Below are 23,731 nucleotides of genomic sequence, written 5' to 3' on the forward strand. Positions count from 1 at the left end.
ACATGTCACAAAGGTTTCCGAACATGCCCTCTCATACTCAGTCCTTGTCGGTCCTAAGGTGTACGAAGCAGGGGTAGATCTTTTTAAGAAATCCTCTGTAACGCCCTGGATAACCAAGACTGTTACACTGTGTAGTTGAAATAGTGCAAGACTTGCTAATCAAGTCATTTAAACAAAAATGTGATCCTAAAGTCATAATCAGGTTAGGGTTAAAATATTTTGATCATAAACGGTTAGTTTTCATTAAAATATATGTTGGTACATGGGATCCCAAAAACAGGGTTTAAAAGACAATTTACAAACTCTCAAAAGTTATATACAATAAGTGGCCACTCTAATGGCAAAATACAAGTTTTAGGCTTCCGTCCCTGTACTTTCCCTCGGTCGTGGTGGACGAGCAACTGACAATGTATACCTCGCCCCCAGAGCTCTCCTATTAATGGCTAGTCCCACTTACCCTTTCATTTACCTGCACCACATAGCACCCATGAGCCAAGGCCCAACAAGAAAACCATAGCAATAATACATAATCAATGATGATAATCAATTAATTCATCAGATAGTTAATCAGATATTCAACAAGCCATAGCATCAAGCTAACAATTGTAAACATTTATATTCAACAGTTTATCTCAATCAACATGCAATACTCAGGGTCGACGCACTTAGGTCGCACCCTTTGTTTAATTCCACTGACTTCGGCTCACTTAGGTCAAGTCCAGTGTTTATCTAGTTGATCCCAACTCACAGTGGCCGAGCCACGTCCTATGCACAAATTATCAGCCCAGACACTCTTATGCCATTCATTTCATGCTCACATGGCATTATCACAGTTATACAACATATGTATTCAAATACAGGGAATCTCAGTCCCAACATAGCCACACAAGGGTGCAATTTTCTTACCTTTAATTCCGAACAGAGATAATGGAATGGTCCCGAGCATGATCCTCAGTCTCGAGCCTTGGAGATAAACCTAGTCACGGTGTCCAATGGGTAAATGTTAACTTCCAATCCAAATAAATACTTAGGAGACAGAAACTAGCCTCCGGGACCTTAATTTCTACTAAACCGGGTAGTAGAAATTGTCCCGAGCGCCTAGGTTCGAACCCCCAAGCCTTACCAACTCTAGAAACCATTCTAAGACTAAAATCCCTAGGCGAGTCGTGACTTGGCTTAATGGGTCACGACTTTCCCCCAAGTCAGAGAGCAAGGACCCAAGCCAAAAGGGAGGCAGGCCGCAACTTTCCCCCTAGGGTCGCGGTGCACCCCCAAGTCAGAGTCCAACCCAGACCCTTCTGGGCACACGCGCCACGGCGCCCCAAAGCTGGGTCATGGCACGCCCTTTTCAAACCCAGAAATTATAGGTTCTCTCCAACCTTTTCCAACCAATTTCCCTCAAAACTCAAATCCAATAAGCCTCCCAATTAGAACCAAACCCAACCACGAGTTCAAGATTAAATCACATACTTTATACATTAAATTCCTAACAATTATACTTGAATCAATACCCCAATTCAGTAGCAATTCACACTCTCACTAGCACCCAAATTCAACTCAGAACCAACTAACAAAACTAAACCTTAAGCAAGCTTAATCCTAAACATAGTTTCAGCATAATTCAGAGATTAAAACTAGAGTTCTTACCTCCAATTGTAGCCCAGTTTCCCAACAGAATCCTTTCACAAATTCAACTTAATTCCTTGAATTCTCCTCTGTTTTCCCAGCTTAAACTCCCAGCTTATGGCCTAGGTTCTGCCCATTTTTCTTCCTTAACTTCCAAAGCACAAAGAGAGAAAATGAGAGAGAGAATACGTGGGAAAGAAAAATGAGAGTTTGTGATGTTTCCCTAAGCTTCAACAGAATTCTAACACTTGAGTATATCTCTAATTTTTAAGCAAAATACCTATTTTCCCTTCTAAGTTTACTAGTCCTCAAGTTGTCCCTAGGGGTAAAATGGTCATTTTCCCCCAGTTCCTGCTAATTCCTCAAATGTTCTTAATATTTACCAATAAATCTCGTCATCCAATTAGTTACCATTTATTTATTCAGTATCTAATAATTCCCACGATATTCTCTAAATTCCCAAAAATACTCCTAGGCCCTTCCCGAGCCGAGTATTAGTCCCCGCTGTGACTATTTCACTAATCCGCTCACTAGGACCGTCTCGAACCATACGCTGCGAATATATCCACATAATAATGTGGTCTCAACAATTTATCACATATAATCACATTTATGCCCTCAACAGGCCAAAATTACAAATATGCCCTTATAAGTTACAAATGGCCCACATGCATATCTAATATTCATAAACATGCATGTCACATAGTCATATAGTCATATTAATCATGCATGCCACATAATCATGCATTAAACCATTAAATCACACATATAATAACTATGCCCTCCCGGCACGCTAATCAAGGCCCAAGATTTGAATAGTCTGATAAATGTATCAAATTCAAACCTTGGATCAAGGGGAAATTGTTGGGCTCAAAATATTCGGCCCAAATGTCTTGTTATCTTTGGAACAAGTAAAATAGATTGTTTTGCCCGAACAGAGAAGAAGCCGTCAAAAGCCACGGGTCAGAGGCAGATATCTCTTCTGTCCTCTACAAATTGAATGGGCAAACAGACATTCTGGCGGGAAATTCAATTATTATAATAATCAATCAGGAAGTAGATTGTACAACTAACTCTCTAGTATTTTAACCTAAAAATATCACTTCGCTAAAGAGGAAATTGGATACTAACTTAAGCATCGGAGTGTCTTTCTTACAAGTACACCCAGACGATTCAACGATCACCAGAGCCATCTGTGTCACCGGAGAAGATTGGAGAATCAACATCTGATACTAAGCACCACCCGATATAGAAAGATCGAATTTGTTGCATCAATAAAAATTATAATTAAAAAATTAAGAAAATAACACAAAGTCTTTTAATTTGAAATATATGACTATATTTTTTAATTCAATTCTTTTGATCTCTTTGCTACCTCTCAACAGTGACCTTTCTAACAATTTTGGCTAATTTAAAATAAAAACTAACCAAAATTTATCAAATGACAATTTATTTAGATCTTCAATCTTCCCCTGCTATATTGTCTTAAATTTATATTTGTGTATTTAAACATGACTCGTTAATTCTGAAATTCCGTTTTTAGTAATTACCAAATTAATTAAACCATGAATTAATTAAAATGTGGAATGGTAATTAATTGTTTACACAGATAGCAGTTCTGTCGAAACAGAATCTGAACTTGTCACGACAGAACTGAACACAATAAATAGACAGTGCAAAAATTAAAGAACACAACGAATTTTTACAAGGTTCAGAAACCCTTTCGGATAACCTACTCCTTGGGGCCACGCCCAGAGAATAAACCAATTAGTAAAGAAACAAAGTGTACAAAAGCATTGACTTAAACAATATAAGACTCCCTCTTAAACTACTGCCGCAATCTTGTTGTACTCTTCTCTACGAATCTGGTTTGATGAAACGCTGATTCTCTTGAACTCCCTTCAAAGAATAGCGAGTGCACACTTCCTCCCGAAGTGAGACTTAGATAGAATCCTCTCCCGAAGATCCTTATGAACACGTTCACAACAGACACTATCTGTTTACAATGGACTAGATAGATATCCACAAGTACACTCAGCACTCTCACAAAGATTAAGGTGAACAAACTTAATCTCTACAAATAAAGACACTCTTCAAAATAATGTTTACAAATATTGAAAATGGAAGAGGTGAAAATTCCAAAGGTCTTGGCAAGGTATTTATAGGCAGGGAAATCGTCCAAGGCCATCATTTTATGGTATCTTTGAAATCAATTTGCGAATTCCTTTGATTAAGGAAATCAGCCAGCCAGATGCATTCTGTGACGACGGAAAAGGAAACTGATGAGTCAGCAACGTAGTCAGTCTCATCTAGCAGAACGAACATGGTCATTTCTTTTGACCATGTTCATTTTCGACACCAACCTAATTCCAGAATAGACATAATCCCACATAATCCCTGAAAATAATCTCAAGATATTTGCACAATATATTTTTACCAAAAATTGATTATTTGAGATAAATAAGGCAACAAATATATTTACACAGATATTTTCACATTACAAAATCAGCTGAAAATATTGATCATTAATCTGAAAATCAATATGGAGATATGCTACTGATTTTCCTTAATAACTTTAAAATATTTTGTCTAAAATAAAGTTAGCCAATAAAGGACTTTACAATCTCCCCCTTTGGCAACTTAATAGACAAAAATATTTTAAGAGATTATTTTGAAAGATCCTGCAAAGACAAACCAGATTAGAGCGAATAGTAATGTTACATTACTCCCCCTGCGAAAGACATCTTGAGAAAGTTTAACAAGATAAAAACCCAAGATAAAGACCCAACAAAATAAACCTTACTCCCCCTTGTTGTCTATCAATAAGCCAATGGAGTAAAACCAACACAAAAAACAATCCAAAGAGTCAAACTACTACTCCCCCTCTTTGTCCACAAAAACCAAAAGGCAATGACAACACAATTTTTCAAGCCTTCTTTGTGATGACCGAGACGGTTGTTACCAATGGGAAATGCATGTACTCCACTGCCTCGAGTTTTCACCATAGTTGCAACAAACAAAAACAAAGAGAATTTTTTTTTTTGAAAGAATGAGAAAATGAGTCTCTCTTTGACCGATTATAAAGAGAAGAAAATGACACTCAGGGATTTGATTTTATTCCTTTTCAAGACCAAATTAATGAATTGATATCCCAAAAAAAAAACTTTGCACAGTCAAGGAAAATAAACCAAAAATATAAACTTTTGATGTCAAATAATATAATAAGTGACAAAACAAAAAACAACATATTACCACAGTTTCCCTTTCTTGATAGCCACGGTCAAGTCCCCCTCTTTTTTTTTTATTTTTTTATATAATATAATATATAAACAAAAGTACCAAAAAATATCCTATTTTGATTGTGCCCAATGTCTTCGTGCCTTGTCCTTGGAGAAAGTAACAAACATTAATTCTTAACATATTTTTACTATAAGGTTAGCAAATATATTTAATATAAATCATGCTTTTATTTTTAAAAAATCACAAAATATGTACTCCTTACACAAAAAATATTTTATCCAAATTAATAAGTGTGTATGAGTCTTACAGATTTTTCCAACAGTATATCTTAAGTATTTGTGTGTGATTGTGAAAGCAGAGATCATTGCCCTGTATGGCAAATTTAGCCTTTTTCAGGGTCATTGCCCTATGTGGCAATTTTTAGCCTTTTTCTCAAAAGAGTACCCAAATTAGACGCTTTCACACTATACTGAAGGCTGCATTTATCAGTGGTAGAGTATCTTCTACATAATTTTTAGTTACATAGTTCCAACTTACTAAAGATAGCATTTTACACAACAGTGTAGGTAGCTCTATTCTAAGATGGAGCCTGAAAATACTTTTAAGGATCAAATGCTCATGCACTACAAACAAGATTGATTTGGAAGAATATTAATTGGAAGGACTATTTATTTTGATTTTTTATTTAAAAAAAAATGTGCATGATATATATTAACTATAAATTCTAACAAGTAGTAAAAATACATTTTGTCATAATGTTTGAGACTTTCTATTTGGACAAGAACAAGAAGACATCAAGCAACTCTTTCTAGCACATGGATATGGCACAACACAAACAATATTTAATTAGTACAAGCCCCCAAGGATTTCCTGAGGAAATAAAACCTGACCGTATCAAGGGCTTTTGTGAAAATATGTGCAATTTGTTTGTCACACTCAATATATTCTAAGACCAAAGTTTTATTTTCAACAAGATCCTCAGTGTGTCGAGACACATCATCAACACAAAAACATTTTTCATGAGAAATTTTCAAATGTTTTCCCAATCGACCTGGTTCACATTTACCAAAAGAATATTTACTTAAAATCGGTAAATCATGAACATGACTCATACTTCCAATTTTTCTCAAATTTTCACAATCCACATGATTATGTTTTTCATGACACAAATTAGTATCACTCCTTGTAATTGTGTGACAATTGTGTGATTGAGAAAATGTGTAACAATTATCGACAGATTTATAACCCTTCAAAACACAATTTCCATCTTGGTCAAGCACAAAACAATTATCAAGAGAAAAATTTACAAACAAGTCTTGATCACAAATTTGACTTATACTAATTAGATTAGTATTAAGTCCATCAACCAAAAGAACATTTTGCAACTTTGGTAGTCCTTCAGAATTTAGAGTGCCACTACCAAGTACCTTACAAGACTTACCATCTCCAAATGTGACTTCCCCATTTTTCAAAGTCTTGAAGTCAGTGAGTATGCTTTTGTTACCTGTCATATGCCTAGAACAACCACTATCAACAAACCAAGAATTAGAAGCACATGTTGTAAGACAAGTAAAGGCAGCAAGACATTTGAATTTATTTTTCTTCACCCAAACTTTCTTAGGTGGAGTCATTTTCTTCAATGGCATTTGTCTCAAATTACCATGATGATTAAAGTAATTTTTGTGAAGAAAATTCATCAAGGTAAAACATTTAGGTCGAATATGGGCTTTCACCCCACAGAAATTGCAAATTGGAATAAAATGACCAGATTTTTTATTCTCGAAATTTATGGTCTGTATCTCATGTGATGAGACAGATTGAAAAGATGATGCCACATGAGTTTGAGTTGTTCCTGCAGAAGGGTCAGTTGTCGAAACAAAAGGAAGATTTCTAGAAAAATAAATTATTTTTCCTTTAGGTTTAGATCCATTTGATCCTAACCTAGAAAAATTACAAGCTTTTTGACCTGCAAACAGAACATCATCCAAAACCATAGATCTATGATTAAGCAATTTTACACCTTTCACAATTTTATCAACTTCATTAGACAAATGATTGATTTCAGAATCTTTAGCAACAATCTCAATTTCATATTTTTTAACAAGAGAGTCAAGTTCTTCATTTATCTTCTTGAGAACTTTGTTATTGTTTGCCATCAAACGATTATCTGAACATACTTTCAACCATTGTTCATACATGTTTTTGTATAATTCTTTCAAAGAATCCTCATCCAAATCAGATTCATCTGAATCACCATGGGAACCCTCATCTGTTGAAATAGTATTATTTAAACAAACAAGATTCTCATTCACCTGCATAGAAGGAGGTAAGCAAGAAAAAACAGAAGTTAAGGCAAGATTAGACTTTTCTTCCTCATCACTACTTTCAGAGTCCTAGTAACTCCAAGTGACTGCCATGACCTTCTTATTTTTCTTTAAGGTATTGGCACATTCAGCTTGAATATGTCCAAAACATTCACACTCCCTGCATTGAATACCTTTTTTATTAGTAGATTCAAAAGGTTTTGAAAAATTATTACCTTTGGAGGATTTAGACATGTTTTTCTTGTTACCAATCTTTTTCATAAACTTCTTAAATTTTTTCGATAACAAGATCATTTCATCATCATCTTCCTCATCTGAGCTTTCCATTTTCTCATTGGAAGATTTCAAGGAAATCGATTTCTCCTTCACGGCAATTGGTTTCTCTTGGCGGATCTTTTGATTAAGTTCAAAAGTTCGAAGAGATCCCATCAATTCCTCAACTTTCAAGGTGTCAAGGTTCTTTACCTCCTCAATGGCTGTGATCTTGGATTGAAACCTGTCAGGAAGAGATCTAACAATTTTCCTAACCAAAACAGAGTCAGACAACTTTTCTCCTAAAGCAAAATATTCATTAGCAATGTCAGACAATTCTTCATAAAACTCAGTGAGGGTTTCTTTTTCAGACATGCGAAGGTTTTCAAATCTTGTGGTCAACATTACAAGCCTAGATCGCTTAACATCAGTGGTTCCTTCAAATTGAGTTTGAAGGATTTCCCAAGCATCTTTAGCAGACTCACAAGATGAAATCAATTTTATATAACTCTCACCAACACCATTAAAAATTGCATGTAAAGCTTTATTATTATAAATTGACAATTTATCTTCTTCATTAGACCATTCAAGTTCAGATTTTACCTGTGTCTTACCAGATTTCAAAATTATCTCGACAGGTGGTGTCCAACCAGATAATATTGATCTCCAAGCCCTTTCATCAAGGGATTTGATAAAAGCTTTCATCCTTACTTTCCAGTATGGATAATTTGTATCATTCAGCAATGGAGGGCGAGTTATAGATCTACCTTCTGCAAAGATAGACATTTCACAAGGCACAAAACAAACGGAAAAATACAAGATCGCACTAAGAGTTTAGTGACCCTCTCTGATACCAATTGAAATTCCGTTTTTAGTAATTACCAAATTAATTAAACCATGAATTAATTAAAATGTGGAATGGTAATTAATTGTTTACACAGATAGCAGTTCTGTCGGAACAGAATCCGAACTTGTCACGACAGAACTGAACACAATAAATAGACAGTGCAAAAATTAAAGAACACAAAATTTTTTTACAAGATTCAGAAACCCTTTCGGATAACCTACTCCTTGGGGCCACGCCTAGAGAATAAACCAATTAGTAAAGAAACAAAGTGTACAAAAGCATTGACTTAAACAATGTAAGACTCCCTCTTAAACTACTGCTGCAATCTTGTTGTGCTATTCTCTACGAATCTGGTTTGATGAAACGCTGATTCTCTTGAACTCCCTTCAAAGAATAGCGAGTGCACACTTCCTCCCGAAGTGAGACTTAGATAGAATCATCTCCCGAAGATCCTTATGAACACGTTCACAACAGACACTATCTGTTTACAATGGACTAGATAGATATCCACAAGTACACTCAGCACTCTCACAAAGATTAAGGTGAACAAACTTAATCTCTACAAATAAAGACACTCTTCAAAATAATGTTTACAAATATTGAAAATGGAAGAGGTGAAAATTCCAAAGGCCTTGGCAAGGTATTTATAGGCAGGGAAATCGTCCAAGGCCATCATTTTATGGTATCTTTGAAATCAATTTGCGAATTCCTTTGATTAAGGAAATCAGCCAGCCAGATGCATTCTGTGACGACGGAAAAGGAAACTGATGAGTCAGCACGTAGTCAATCTCATCTGGCAGAACGAACATGGTCATTTCTTTTGACCATGTTCATTTTCGACACCAACTTAATTCCAGAATAGACATAATCCCACATAATCCCTGAAAATAATCTCAAGATATTTGCACAATATATTTTTACCAAAAATTGATTATTTGAGATAAATAAGGCAACAAATATATTCACACTTAAAGATATTTTCACATTACAAAATCAGCTGAAAATATTGATCATTAATCTGAAAATCAATATGGAGATATGCTACTGATTTTCCTTAATAACTTTAAAATATTTTGTCTAAAATAAAGTTAGCCAATGAAGGACTTTACAAATTCTAATAATCGTCAAATGAAAAACAAAAAAAATTACTCTAACTTTATGTTTGATAGTGAATAAAAAAATTATGATGAAAGGAAAAAATGGAGAGAAAGAAAATTTGTAAGATGGAAAATAAAGGTTATTTATACTAGGGTTGTTGGTAGAGAGGAAAGAAAGAAAGTTAAATTATTTTATAATTATTTTATATTATTTTAAAATTAAGTGAGTAATGTTATATATTAGTAATTTATGTTTGTAACAATTTGAGAAGTTTTCTACTCGAGGAAAAATTTTGGTAGACCTACACAATTTTTTTTCAATCCCTTTTTCTTTCCACTCTATTTTCTCTCCTGCCAAACATGCATTTTTTTTCCTTTCTCTTTACTTTTCTCTCCAAATTTTTCTTTCCTGTGCATTTTTCTCTTTACCAAATATAGAAGTTAAAATGACATGATATCACTAATTTTGAGAATTAAACTGCTACTGCAATTACTGACCCTAGACTATTATTTGAAAAATGTGGTCCAACAGCTATATACCTAATAATTTTAACCTTGAGTTTAACTTTCAAAGAAATTCTTCATTAGATATTTAATCAATTTAAAGTGATATTCAATTAATTTAAAGTATTATAATAATTGTTGTATTAAAAAAACATCAAAAGGGAAAAGAGATGTTAACTAGGTAAACAATAGTAGGGATAAGTGAGCTCTACAAAGAATCCTCAATTCCCCCTGAGAAGTCACCAAGAGCCTAATCAAGCTCAAACACAATAAGCACATATGTCGAACCAAGGCCTTGGTGGATATATGAGAAGTCATCATAACCAGTTAGTAGCTAGTCGCCCTCATTCCCTAAGAACACAAAATGTATACCTTCATCATATAAGATGGTGGATCACCTCACAAAGGGCGAAAACACCCACCAAGAAGCTTAGCCAGACATTCACACGAAAAATGAGATTGATAAGATGAACCAAAAACATTCTTAATCTCCCGCATTAGATAGGGAAACATTAGCGAGAACTACCTACGAGAAGAATGTGAGTAGCCCAATCACCCTCTCATCTATTTCGCAAGAACCAACAAAGAACAGACAAAAGATTCAAAGACATCTGCTCGCCTTTCGAATGAGAATGGCATCACATAAACAAAACGACAACAAATACAGTACAAAGCCCCATGCGAATGATTCCCACTAGGAGAACCACCTATCGTCATTGGAAGATCTCAAAAAAAAATTGTGAGCACCCTTGTGAGGAGAAATGGATGACCGAATTCCAAAGACTCTGCTGGGTCTTTGCAATGATGGCAAGGGGGTAGAGTATGCCTATTCCACAATCCTATCCTGTAAAAATAACTATATCCATACACTATTATTTTACCCTACATTTTTTGCGGGTTTGGTATGGGTATTACATTAACCGATATAAGGTACTCATAGGTAACCCTACCCTAATAAAATTTAAAATAAAAAATTATTTTGAAAAAAAAAATACACTATACTTATGAAATTAAAAGCAATATAGTATGTATTAAGTATTAAGAATAGGAAATACTAATAACATAGTATACTTATTTATACTTATAAAATTAATAAAAATATAATATAATGTATTAAAGATGGTAAATATGATAATTGATATATTATCTACATTTATTTAAATTAATTAGAATATATATAATATATTAAAGATACTAAATAATAATAAGATACATCATATTTATATTTAGAATATGCACGAAATATATATATTAATTGATTTTATAAGTTTAGAAGTATTTAATTTTTAACAGGGAGAGTATCAGTTTGACCTGTGTTTTTCTCAAATACGCGATCGGCCCAAAAAATTCAAATATAATATTTTATTTTCAGCTCCTCGACCAGTTTCTCTACTTCTCTGAACTCATCGCATCACTAACGATCCGAGAATTAATCTTATAATTTAAAAGATTGAGTAAAATCAGGTCTAAGGTATTATTTTGATCCATTTTATAAAACATAAGGTCTGAATTGTCATTTAACAAATACATGGGCCGATCGCGTATTCGGGAAAAACACAAGAGTGAAAATTATATTTTCCCTTTTTAATATATAAATTAACATTTGTATGTGTTTTTTAATTTATTTTATAAAAATTAAAAAATATATATTTAAATTTCAAATATACTAAAAATAAATTTATATATATAATTAGGTAGTGTAAAGTAATAGAGCTTGGTACATAGCAGTAACCTTCTTATACCCGTATTAGGTACATATTTTCGTACCTTCATCCTACTTTATATATTTATCGAGTAATAACCTAAGTATTTATAGAGTAATAACCTAACCATCAAGATAGGATGATGATACGCAAGTTTCCTAGAAGCCTCGTTCACAACTCTTCCTTATAACCTTGACATGGCCTACTGCCTGAGACATTTTAAAGCAATTAGGTGACCGCATCAATTTGTCCTATTAGCTTTAAACCCTAATGACATTATTGTAAAATATGTAACCTTTCCCCCTACCAATAGAAGAGAGAATGGAAGGAGAAGGAATGACAAACACTTTTCCCTCTAATTTGTTATCTCTCATTTTCTCCAACAAAATTACACTACTTAGTTAACAAAAATCTTGTGTTAACAATAACATTTTCTAATTATGCAAAACATAAAATTATTTTTATTATCTTTCCTTAAAATATAAGAAAACAAAATATAATTAATAATTATCATTTCCTTATATTTTATGCTCATTCATATATCTAACTTGTTCCAATTACGTTTAGAAGATAATTTTCCTAGTACAAATATTACTTGATAGACGAAGCAAGTCTGATGTCTTAATAACCAGACAAAAACCAGTCTACTTTATTGCACAACTTATTAAATATTGGCATACAAAGGGCACATCCGCTGAGCAACCACAAAGACAATGAGGCACAAAATATCTGGCTATTGAGCTCTTAACATATGTTGGTCAGCTGCCTTCTCAACTAAATATCCAGATCAAAATGACTTCTTTTCATATGAAACCAGCCCATGTATTCCACCTTCCACTTGGGCAGCTCCGGTCCGTACCTGTATACAACCATTTGAAACATAGTCATCTAATTAAAATCACCTTAATCTTGATTTTTGAGTGATGTCAAAATTCATTAGCTATGGAAATTGAATCTAAATTAAGTCTGCAAAAATTAATGACTTGTTTAGTTGTTTATAGAGACCCGCTACTCTAATGAAACATGTAAGCCAACATCACAGAAACTGAAGTTTATTATTATCTTATAATAACCGATCATGTTAGCAGATTGCACTCATATCTACAGTCAAGATCCCGAAAGTGTGCATACCTCTAGCCTTAAAGTATTTGATCTTAAAAGGTCATGAGCAGACTGCAGAGAGGAAGCACCAAGATCTTGGAAGCCTTGCTTCACTGCTTGCATTGTGTAAGGTATGAACTTCAGAACAGAACCTTTATCAGCAACCTTCCCCACAACCCCTTGAGCAATTTTCAGTTTAGCTTTATCACCCAAATATCTCACATCGCTCCCTTTCGTCATTGCTTCAAGGGAGCCCATTCCTCTATATTTTTTTACCCGGTAACCATTCTGGGAGTGCAAAATATAATAATTGATTATTAGTGAACAATGCAAACAGCATATACCAAGCACATATTCAACCTAAATACAACAGTTCCTGGCAACGAATGTAGGAAAATTTCCACTCTAACAAGCACAGTAGATTATGATGAATACTAGAGTTAAGGAATCATGCTTATAGAGATAATAATAATAAAATAATAACATAAACCATGTATTAAAGACATGTCACCTCCATACATTTCTATACATGTAAATGTACTCTGTTTGAAGTTCATTTCTTATTCTTAAGACTTCAGGAAGCAATTGAGAATTCCAACTAAATGCACATTAATGTGTCTTATAAAGATTTCTGTGGCATGTTTACTAACTCCATTCACAAATTAGTAAACCCAGTATTGGAGTTTTGTCCAAAAAAAAACCCCAATATTGGAGTAATTTACTAAAACCACCAAAACACTGCAGCTTGTAACTCACTTCCTTTTATTACAAGTGTGGCTATTTGGCACTTTAAGCTGTCAAACACATTATATGGTTCTTTATGATTGGTCAACAATACTCAATATTACTAATTAAATTAAAATCTTAAAATCTATGAGAACCGATATAGGATTGCACCAACAGTAGTAGCTATTTCACAAGGTATTGGACTGGGCAACGGCATCCCATCTTCTTTACAATACAATAGGTGTCATACCTGATACTCATAAGTCCCAGGTGCCTCAGTGCTTCCAGCTAAAAAGCTTCCCATCATCACAGTGGATGCCCCAAGAGTCAAAGCCTTAACAATGTGTCCAGAGTTTGAAATACCACCATCAGCAAGGACAGGAACACCACTCTGTGAAGCTATAGAAGCAACCTTGTAAACAGCAGTTGCCTGTAAATTTGGGAGAAAACCATGAGTAATGTCCAAGTGATAAAGATTTTACTTTTAATGAAAAGTCCTTTTTTATTTGGATAATCAATAGAAAAAAAATCTTTTATGACTAAATTAAGAATTATAAAATTATTCTAATTTAGAAAATAAATTCAGTCTTTCGTAAAAGATAGGGGACCTAGCTTCTCCAAAAAAAAAATTCAATTAAACAAGAACTTTATATTTTTTACCCAAGCACTACCGAAATTTTTTTTATTTAATTTTAGGAGCAGATTAAAACATAGTCAAACGAAGAAATAATAGTCTAGGATAATGGAAAATAGTATGCAGCTGATCACGTTAAAAGCAAAGGTCTTCCATTGCTTCTAACGGAAACTCCATTACCGTTTACCAATACCATGTATAATCTTGGGAGTAAAATTTTGTAAATTAAACGCAACCCATTTTATAATTTCTGACTTTACGTCGCTTACTTTTCTTTTTTTTTGGATATCCCAGTAAACATGTGTTCGAAACAGAGTCAACTTCACTTCGGAACAAAAATCATCCCGCTATACCTTGTACTAATTCTCAGGAAACAAAAATCTCTAACATTCAACCGAGTAGGTCCGGACGCCTCGAATTAGCAACTTGAGAGAGCAAGCCATTTCATATTATTATCATTAAGACACCCGAAAGCACAAGAGTTGCATAACACGCATCACGTATAAAAGACTATAAACAAATAACAATACCTGTCCTCTGCCAACCGCACAGACCTCTTGGGTAGTACAGATAGACCCGGACCCCATACCAATCCTCAACCCATCAACACCAGCTTGAATCAGATTCTGGGCCTGGCTAATGGTCACCACATTCCCACCAATCACATCCAGCCCCGGGTACCTCAATTTGATATGCTTTATCAAATCAATCTGGTAAATGGAGTTCCCCTGAGAGCTATCTATCACCACAACATTGATCCCTGCCTTCACCAACTGCTCCAATCTCTCCTTATCCTGCTCTCTCGTCCCAATCGCCGCACCTACCATCCACTTCCCGTCGCTACCCACCGTCCCAGCCCCCAACTTCGGGTACCCTTTGATCCTCTCTACCTCCTCCTTCGTCGCCAAATCGATAACCTCATCGCCATTCACAATCGCCACCGCGTCTCTCCTCTTCTCCTCCAGAAACGACGCAAGTCGATCCAAGTCGAAATCCGACGATACTGAATCGGATGAATTCGACATGTAGTCGTAAATCTTAACTTCTTTGTCCGGCAACTTCTCCCAATCAGACTTGGAGATGTATCCCACGAGTTTCGACCTTCCGGCGCCGGACTCGGTCACCAATATATATGGCTTGGAGTCGAAATCATCTTCGGAGGCGATTCGATCGGAGGCGGACCTGAAAACGGGATTCGATAGAATCGGAACGCGACGCGCCTTGGCGGCCATCACCAAGGCGGCTTGATCAACGGGGTTGAGATTGGAGTGAATGATGCCGATGCCACCAAGGGCGGCCATAGCGATGGCCATGTGAGACTCGGTTACGGTGTCCATCGGGGATGAGACACATGGGATGTTGAGAGGGATGTTACGACTGAGTCGGGTGTCGAGTTGGACAGAATCAGTGGGGAAGTCGATGTAGTGAGGGAGAAAAATGACATCGTCGTAGGTGTAGGAGTAGCCCTGGCTGAACAGCTTCTTGGCAGCGAACCCATCTTCGAGGTCAGCCATGGCGGCCGTTGTAGAGAGAGATAAACTTGTTAGAGTTTAGAGAAACTCAGGGTTAGGGTTGTTTGTATGGGTTTTTGGTACGAAATTGGGTCTTTGTTTTCAAGCGACCAAGTGGGATAATCAAATCTTGGAGGGAAATCAGCAGAACTCTGATAAGGTGCGATCGAGTACACCGTACAACTACTCTGACAAACAAAAAAATTCACATGTTCTTTATTTTATTTTATTTTTACTACAAGGGTTCTTATTTAGTCCCTCCCCTCCTTTATTTTGATGTACTACATCCCTCAGCCTCTTTCTATTGTCGGATTGGCACATCTAGCATCAAGGTATCTAATAGCATTTCGGGTAGGTAGCACACTATAGTTAATTAGTCATACTTCATGATACTTACTAAATATTAGTCATACTTCATACTGACTAAATTTAAACGTAGGAGACCATCAATAGTCCCTTAGCATTTCTCTTTAATCTAACAATAATTAAGAAATGGAAATAACTAAGGATAGTATTTTAGAGATTTATTCTTAAATATATATAAATATATATTTTTTACTTTTTTTTGCGATTCTTAACTTTATATTTTCAAAAATATAATTTTCAAAGTTTTATAATTACAAAAATACCGTCTTAAGAAAAATGATTGAAAAGTAACTTTGAAAACAACTCATTGCATTAATTTAAAATAAATTAAAAAATTACAAAAAATAATATATATCAGAACAACTAAACATCAACCCAAAATAAACATAAATACAACATAAAAAAAATTGAAACAACACAAAAAATTAAAATATATAAAACCGTAAAAATGTAAAAATTTCCTTAAAACCGTAAAAATATAATTTAGCAAAATTAAGTATTTTATGTAAAATTATCTTCTCTTTTTTCTTTTTCTTTTTTTTTGACAAAAAATTGGATTATTTCAGTTACATTGATATTAATATTATAATCCATTCTCCTTTTTCTAATTCTTTTTTCACTTTATTTACTTTTTTTATTAATTTATTTGCTCTATCCATTTTAATGTACTCATAAGTGGTTTTTAAGTCTTAAACTTTTAAGCTTTCAACGGGATTTTGGAGTACTTGATTATGTCAAAATAAACTTAAAAATTATTTTTCACTTACAAGGGTACAACAAATTTTATCTTTTTATTGTATTGGGTATTTTATTAGTGGTTTTTCAATTTTTGAAATATTCATTCTTCAATCTTGCCACTTTAATCTCTTACTTAAATTTTTCAATAAACATTTAGTATCTCATTGGGGATTCGTGAATTATATCTTATCTTTTTTTTTATCAAGAAGAAAATGAACTTCATTAAACAATTGAACAATACAAATGAGAGTCAAAGACTCAAAAACAAACAGTCACACCTGCCAACTACACACCAGAAAAGATACTCAACTAATTACATTGAAGGTTCCGAATGTACACTTGGTCTTTAAGAGACAGCTGACTATTGGTCACTATGTAAAACCTATATTTAATTGTGTATTTAACTTCCTTAACTAGATTCACTATAGTCAAAGAGTAACCATCATGAAAACATCTATTTCTATTCCTCCATATGCTGTAAATAGCAGCTGCAATAACCATATTCACTATAGCAGCTGTTACTCCAGTCTGAGCTCTAGCCAGCCAAACCATCCAGCTTTTAAAATCAATAGGCCACACATCGAACCCCAGCCAGTCAAAGATACTTTTAACCAACAGTTTAGAGAGAATGCAGTCAAAAAATAGATGAGAATGACTCTCAGGATATCTCTCACAAACAAGACAGACCAATGTATTCATATGAACATGCAGCCTACTAAGATTATCACTTGTTAATAGCTGAGAGTTAACTACCTGCCATAGCATAAATATGTGTTTAGGAAGGATTAGTTTACTCCAAACGGTCTGATAATAATCAACCCTTTGCTGGTCTAAAAGGTTGTTATATAATTTTGAAGGCTGGAACTTCCCTTGCGCACCAGCAGAGAGAATAGCAGCAGGGTTAAAACGATCTTTGAGATGGCAAAGCTTCCTCCAATACCAGCTACAATCTGCCTTCAGTTCATAATTCCATATATTGACTCCTTTCAGATAAATGGAATTGATCCATTTAACCCATAACAGATCTGGTTTAGCAGATACAGCCCATACATACTGTAATGCCCCGAATTCTCCGGTATGGTTTAATGGCCGAATTAGTAGGTGAGGAGGGTCCTACTTGCTTAATTATGCCATTAAATGATATTATGCATGTATATGTGAATTATATGATGATATGATGTTATATGCGTGCATGTGGGTCCACATTTGAATAATTATGCTATTTTGATAATTTGGCCCATTGAGGGTGAATATGTGTATTTGGGTGCATAACTTGATTTGTGAATGAGATTCCATTATTATGGAGATATATTCGAGCTATTCCGCATGAGACAGTCACATATAATGGATTAGCGGTTGTACGCCCTGGTTTTCCCACGGGCTGTTTAGCAGGGCGAGCCTCGAACTAAAACTGATTTAGTCCGAGGCTCCCGCAGGCCGAAGGCTCTATTTCCAGGACGGACCCTTGTCAGCTCGAGGGGGTCCTGTTTCCAGCTCGCATTTGTTTCCCAGGAGCTGAGAATGACATCCGAAGGCCACGGACGGGAGCAGCTCGGGTTATGAACTGCTCCGGTCACGAGCTTCTTAGGAAGCTCCGACCCTATGGGAAGTCAACACGCAAGATAAACGTGCATATTCCTGCCATCACGTGTCCGATATCCCCCTGACTTCTCAGACACGCAGCAGGAACGTGCGTATTCAGACACCCACGGACGGGTTGGGCCGTGCGGCCCATTATCTCCTTCCATACTGATTAGACCACACTTGTGTGTCAGGTTTAGGAATTAATCATGAATGTCATAGATTTGATATGACAAATGGTAAGGTCACGGGATGACCTCCCTACCAACTTCCAGGTGCCTTCTCCTATAAATAGGGAGACCCTGGGAGTTGATAGGGGTTGGAAAAAATAGTCTTTGAAGAACTATATACTTTGTAAACCAAATACCCAGAGAAGATCAATAATATTGACTAGTGGAGTAGAGGGATTTTAACCTTCGAACCACTTAAAAATGTGTCTTGAGTCACCTAGTTCTTTCCAAAAGATTTCATATCTGTGACGGTTCTACTTTTAGTACTAATCTCTTTCTCTTCTTCTCTTAATTATCTGTTGCCGAAGAACCGCGTCAACAGTTTGGTGCTTTCATTGAGAGCAAGTTCGATTAGTACTACCACAAACATCCAACTATGGTGACCACTCGATCCAGGCATGGCAACGAGACAGAGCAGCATGATGGGCAGGAGGCCCACCAGGTTGCCCTCCCTGATGAGCAAGATCCTGAAGCCCAGCAGAGGCCAGGGAAGCAGCCGGCGGGCCAAGACGACACTGGTAGTTCAGCGCCCCGGCCGCCTAATCCTAATCCATGTTATTACACTGCGGTGGAGATGGAGAATGCTCAGCTGAGGAGCCAGTTAGCAGCAGCTGGTCAGCAAATCCAGGATATTCTGAGCCGACTACCCCCTCTCACAACCAACGGTAACGTTGGAGAGAGGCAAGGCGAGGCTCCTAAGTCTCGCCGGAGTAATCGATCCAGGCATAGCCGTTCGGGTAGATTTCCTGCAGCCAACTCCACCCCTTCATCACACCATCAGGAGCCAAACCTCAGGGAAATGCCTCGGACCAGACAGCAGCAGTACAGCCGTTCTGTTAGGGCGTCAACCCCTAGTTCTCAGCCTTCCTCGAGGACGCCCAGAAGAGATCGAGGAAATTCCCGGAGAAGGACCGAGGAGAACCAGAGACGTCAGCCCGTCCCCGAAGGACATCCAGTTCCTCGTCCAGCTCGCCCAGCGCGGGACCAGCAAGCTGGCAGGGCCGAGAGGCCCCCACCAAATTTAGTCCGTCCGGACGGCACTAGGATCGCCTCTCCGGTCAGGCATCCTCCTTCTCCCATCAGATATCCGTCTCCTCGGCCCATCCGAGACATCCCGACCTACGGGAACAGCAGGAGGGGCCCGCCGTCAGCTGGACCCTCCTGGCGCGGCAGGGTGCCGGAGGAAGGATCAGGTCATGGCCGCCAAAGATGCACTCCGAGTCTGTCCAGCAGGAGTCACTGGACCGGCAGTGCACGGAGTGATCTCTCGGGAGGAGACCTGCGCCAGCGACTAAGTTCAGCACAAAGTCACCATACTACCCAGGGAGGCGACCTTCGAGATCGACTCAATTCTCACAGAGAGGGTCGAGTTGGGGATGGTAGCCAGGCCCGCTTAGTGGGGGTCCAATCCGAAGTACGTAACGATGGAAATGCCCCAAATGACTTATCTCAAGATAGGAGGGGCAACAACCCGCCTAATATGTACAACGGGTCCGGAGCTATTGAACAGCCCCGGAATAACCCAGGATCTCAGGACAAAACCCTAGAGCGCCTAACTCAGATGGAGGAGCTGATGAAGAAGCTCCTATCGGAAAAAGAAAAAGACGAATATGATTCAGGGGATGAGATGGAACTCTTCGCCCCCAATATAGCAGTGACGGCATACCCTTCTGGCTTTCGTATGCCCCACTTGTCAAAGTTCAACGGGGATGGAGACCCGTCTGACCACTTAGGGATGTTCAATACCCTAATGATGGCCCATAACATCGGACCGGAGCTTCATTGCTTGATCTTTCCTTCCACCCTAACTGGACTTGCCAGGAAGTGGTTCAAGCAAAGTAAAAGGCAGTCAATCAGCTCCTGGAAGACCTTTTTGGCTGACTTCAAGAGGGCATTCCGCGCCTCTCAGGCCGCCCGAGTCCAGGCCGACTCCCTAGCTAGCGTGAGACAGCAACCTGGTGAGACGCTGAAAGCCTACTTGAGCAGATTTGCAAATGTCGCTGCTCGAGCCAGAGACGCTGACGATAGCTCCAAACTCATGGCCATGAGGACCGGGATCCTAGTCGGCGGAGATCTGTGGAAGGATATTCAAAGGAGGGGGGTCAGTTCGGTTAGTGAATTCCTTAACAGAGCCCAAGAGTGGATAAACTTGGAAGAAGCGGAAGCTTCAGCCGCAGGGACCAGCCAGGTCCCCGAAAAGCCCGCTGGGACGGGAACAGAGATCGTAGTGGCGACTCCCGACGTCGCGCAGAATAACCAGCCCGGTGGTGGCAAAAGAAAAGGAAATGGTGAAAACAGCCAGCACGGTCAAAAGAAGAATAAGTCTGTGGATAAATTCAAGCCCGTGTTCACAACATATACCGAACTCACCCAAACCAGGGAAAATATTTTCCTGGCCAACGCTACTCGAGTCCCCTGGAGGAGGCCGGAGCCATTGAAACACCCTAAGGGAAAGAGAGACGCTTCCAAATTCTGTCGTTTTCATAATGACGTCGGGCACAACACCGACGACTGCAGGCACCTCAAAGATGAAATCGAGACTCTCATCCGAGCAGGTCCATTGGCGCAATACTCGCGGAACCGGGTCCCGACAAGTCGACCCGCTACGGAGGTCCCAGCCAGTCAGCCCGTACCTCGGGTAGATCAGGACGTCCTCCCCCCCGTGGTCGAGGGAGAGATATCCACCATCTCTGGAGGACCGCACATGGCCGGCACGAGTAGAGGTGCCCAGAAGAGGTATTTGAATGAATTAAAGGCCCACAACGGAGTGGAGTTCGCCCCGGATGTCGTCAATCAAAACAGCAAAGATTAGAGAAACAACCGATAACTTTCACGGAGGAAGACGCGGGCCATGTCCAATTCCCTCATAACGATCCCTTGGTCATAACAGTCCAGCTCGCCAACCGGAAAGTAAGGAGAGTATTGGTGGACAATGGGAGCTCGGTGAACCTCCTGTTCCGATCCACCTTAGAAAAAATGGGTCTGACTGTTGCCGAGCTTAAGGCAACCTCGATGATGCTGTATGGTTTTTCAGGAGAAGGATCAGCAGCGATAGGGACAATCGAGCTGGTGATCACCCTAGGAGAGGAGTCCCGGACAGTGTCCAAACTACTCGAATTCGTGGTCATTGACTGCTCCGCTGCTTACAATGCCATTTTGGGCCGACCTACACTCATAGCCTTCGAGGCTATCACTTCCATTCGGCACCTCACCATGAAGTTCCCCACTTCAACAGGGGTCTGTACTATCAAGGGCGATCAGCTCGCTGCCAGGGAATGCTACAACATTTCCATGAAGGGAAAATCTAAACCCGGGCAGGTGACGATGGCCATTCAGGACGAAGGGGAATCTCAAGGACCAAAGGCAGCTCCTGAGATTGAAAAACCTCAGATTTCCAAAGATGAAAAGACCGCCCTAAGTGAGGATATTGATCCCCGTGTAGGCGAGGACAGGTCTGAGCTACAAGCTATTGAGGAGCTCGAGGAGGTGAGCATCGACAAACAAAACCCGTCATGGACGGTTAAGCTCGGACAGAACCTCTGCGATAAAAGAAAGGCGGAGCTGACTGCGTTTCTGCAAGAGAACCTTGACGTATTTGCATGGTCGCATGAGGACATGATAGGAATCAGCCCGAGCGTCATCATGCACACGCTCCACCTAGATAAAAGCGTCCCTGCCAAGTCTCAAAAGCAGAGACGTTTAGGGACGACCCGAGCCGCAGCCCTTGAAGAAGAAGTGGCTCGGCTCAAAAAGTGTGGCTTTATCCGCGAAGCCAAATTTCCCGTTTGGGTTGCCAATCCTGTGTTAGTTCCAAAGCCCAACGGGAAGTGGCGGACCTGTATTGACTTCTCCGGCCTGAATAAAGCCTGCCCTAAGGATTGCTTTCCATTTCCGAGGATCGATCAATTGGTGGATGCCACGGCGGGGCACGAGCTCATGTCCTTCATGGACGCGTACTCAGGCTACAATCAGATCGCGATGAATCCAGCAGACCAGGAACATACCAGCTTCATGACCCCGACTAATGTCTATTGCTATAAGGTCATGCCATTCGGTCTGAAGAATGCCGGAGCTACCTACCAAAGGCTAGTTAACAGAATGTTCGCGGACCAGATCGGGAAAAGCATGGAAGTGTACGTCGATGATATGCTCGTCAAGTAAAAGACTGCCAGCAACCACGTCGCCGACCTGGAAGAATGCTTTGACATACTGCGAGAATACGGCATGAGGCTCAATCCTCAAAAGTGCACTTTCGGTGTCGCATCGGGGAAATTCTTGGGTTTCATAGTCAATACCCGAGGAATCGAGCCAAACCCCGACAAGATCAGGTCACTGCTCGAGCTTCCTTCCCCCAGGCCGCGGAAAGATGTCCAAGGCCTCACAGGAAGAGTGGCAGCACTGAACCGGTTCATTTCCAAATCGATCGATAAGTGTTTGCCCTTTTACAACCTGCTCCGGGGAAATAAGAAGTTCGAATGGACAGTAGAGTGCGAAAGCGCATTCCTCGATCTGAAGGTGCATCTGGCTGAACCGCCTGTGCTATCAAAGCCCAAGGTAGGAGAACCTCTTTTCCTCTACATGGCCGTCACTGAGGACGCAGCCAGTGCCGTTCTTGTGCGAGAAGAGGACCAGGCTCAGAAACCGGTATATTACATCAGCAAGAGACTCCTCGGAGCTGAATCAAGGTACCCAATGATGGAAAAACTGGCGTTCTGCCTAATCACGGCCTCGCAAAAACTCAGGCCGTACTTCCAGTCCCACTCTGTGCACGTCATGACCGATCAGCCTTTAAGGCAGGTTTTGCAAAAGCCTGAAGCATCGGGACGCTTGCTAAAGTGGGCGGTCGAACTCAGTCAGTTCGAGATTTTCTATACTCCCCGAACTACCATAAAAAGTCAGGCCTTGGCCGACTTCGTGGCTGAATGCGCAGGATTTCAGGAGATTCCATCAGAAGACTCATCTCAGGTCGCCCCCTCACGCTCATCGTGGAAGATCTTCGTTGATGGCTCATCTAACGAGAACGGCTCCGGGGCTGGAATCATTCTGATATCCCCAGAGGGTCATAGATTCCACTCGGCGCTAAGGTTCGGGTTCAAGGCGTCTAACAACGAGGCAGAGTACGAGGCCTTGTTGGCCGGACTTAGGATAGCTAGTGAGCTAAAGGCGGGCTCTGTCCAATGCTTCAGCGATTCCCAGCTCGTGGTGAACCAGGTTCTAGGCGAATATCAGGCGCGGGGGCCCAAGATGGCCG

The 23,731-nt window shown here is 39.0% G+C and overlaps 1 protein-coding gene and 1 long non-coding RNA gene across 2 annotated transcripts; both read right to left on the minus strand.

The window, feature by feature from the left end:
* Positions 1-9,998: 9,998 nt before the first annotated feature.
* LOC133794691 (uncharacterized) lies at positions 9,999-10,717 on the minus strand. The gene is made up of 2 exons (XR_009875292.1): positions 10,417-10,717; positions 9,999-10,241 (listed from the first exon to the last, which is right to left on the minus strand). It is a non-coding gene; the product is annotated as an uncharacterized LOC133794691 (long non-coding RNA).
* Positions 10,718-12,088: 1,371 nt separating this feature from the next.
* LOC133798663 (inosine-5'-monophosphate dehydrogenase 2) lies at positions 12,089-15,762 on the minus strand. Its single transcript, XM_062237097.1, has 4 exons — positions 14,585-15,762; positions 13,671-13,850; positions 12,725-12,982; positions 12,089-12,452 (listed from the first exon to the last, which is right to left on the minus strand). The coding sequence occupies exons 1-4, from the start codon at positions 15,566-15,568 to the stop codon at positions 12,381-12,383; spliced, it is 1,494 nt and encodes a 497-aa protein (XP_062093081.1). The 5' UTR covers positions 15,569-15,762; the 3' UTR covers positions 12,089-12,380.
* Positions 15,763-23,731: the final 7,969 nt, after the last annotated feature.

The sequence above is a fragment of the Humulus lupulus genome, chromosome 8, assembly GCF_963169125.1.
Source record: "Humulus lupulus chromosome 8, drHumLupu1.1, whole genome shotgun sequence".
NCBI classification, from domain to species: Eukaryota; Viridiplantae; Streptophyta; class Magnoliopsida; order Rosales; family Cannabaceae; genus Humulus; species Humulus lupulus.

What these genes read in the sequence shown, in the direction of transcription:
- LOC133798663 (XM_062237097.1), bottom strand. Translation starts at nt 15,568, where the DNA reads ATGGCTGACCTCGAAGATGGGTTCGCTGCCAAGAAGCTGTTCAGCCAG. An exon ending in CTGGGACTTATGAGTATCAG is followed by an intron (nt 12,983 to 13,670) that starts GTATGACACCTA and finishes TTGCACTCCCAG; the next exon opens with AATGGTTACCGGGTAAAAAA. An exon ending in CAAATACTTTAAGGCTAGAG is followed by an intron (nt 12,453 to 12,724) that starts GTATGCACACTT and finishes GGTTGTATACAG; the next exon opens with GTACGGACCGGAGCTGCCCA.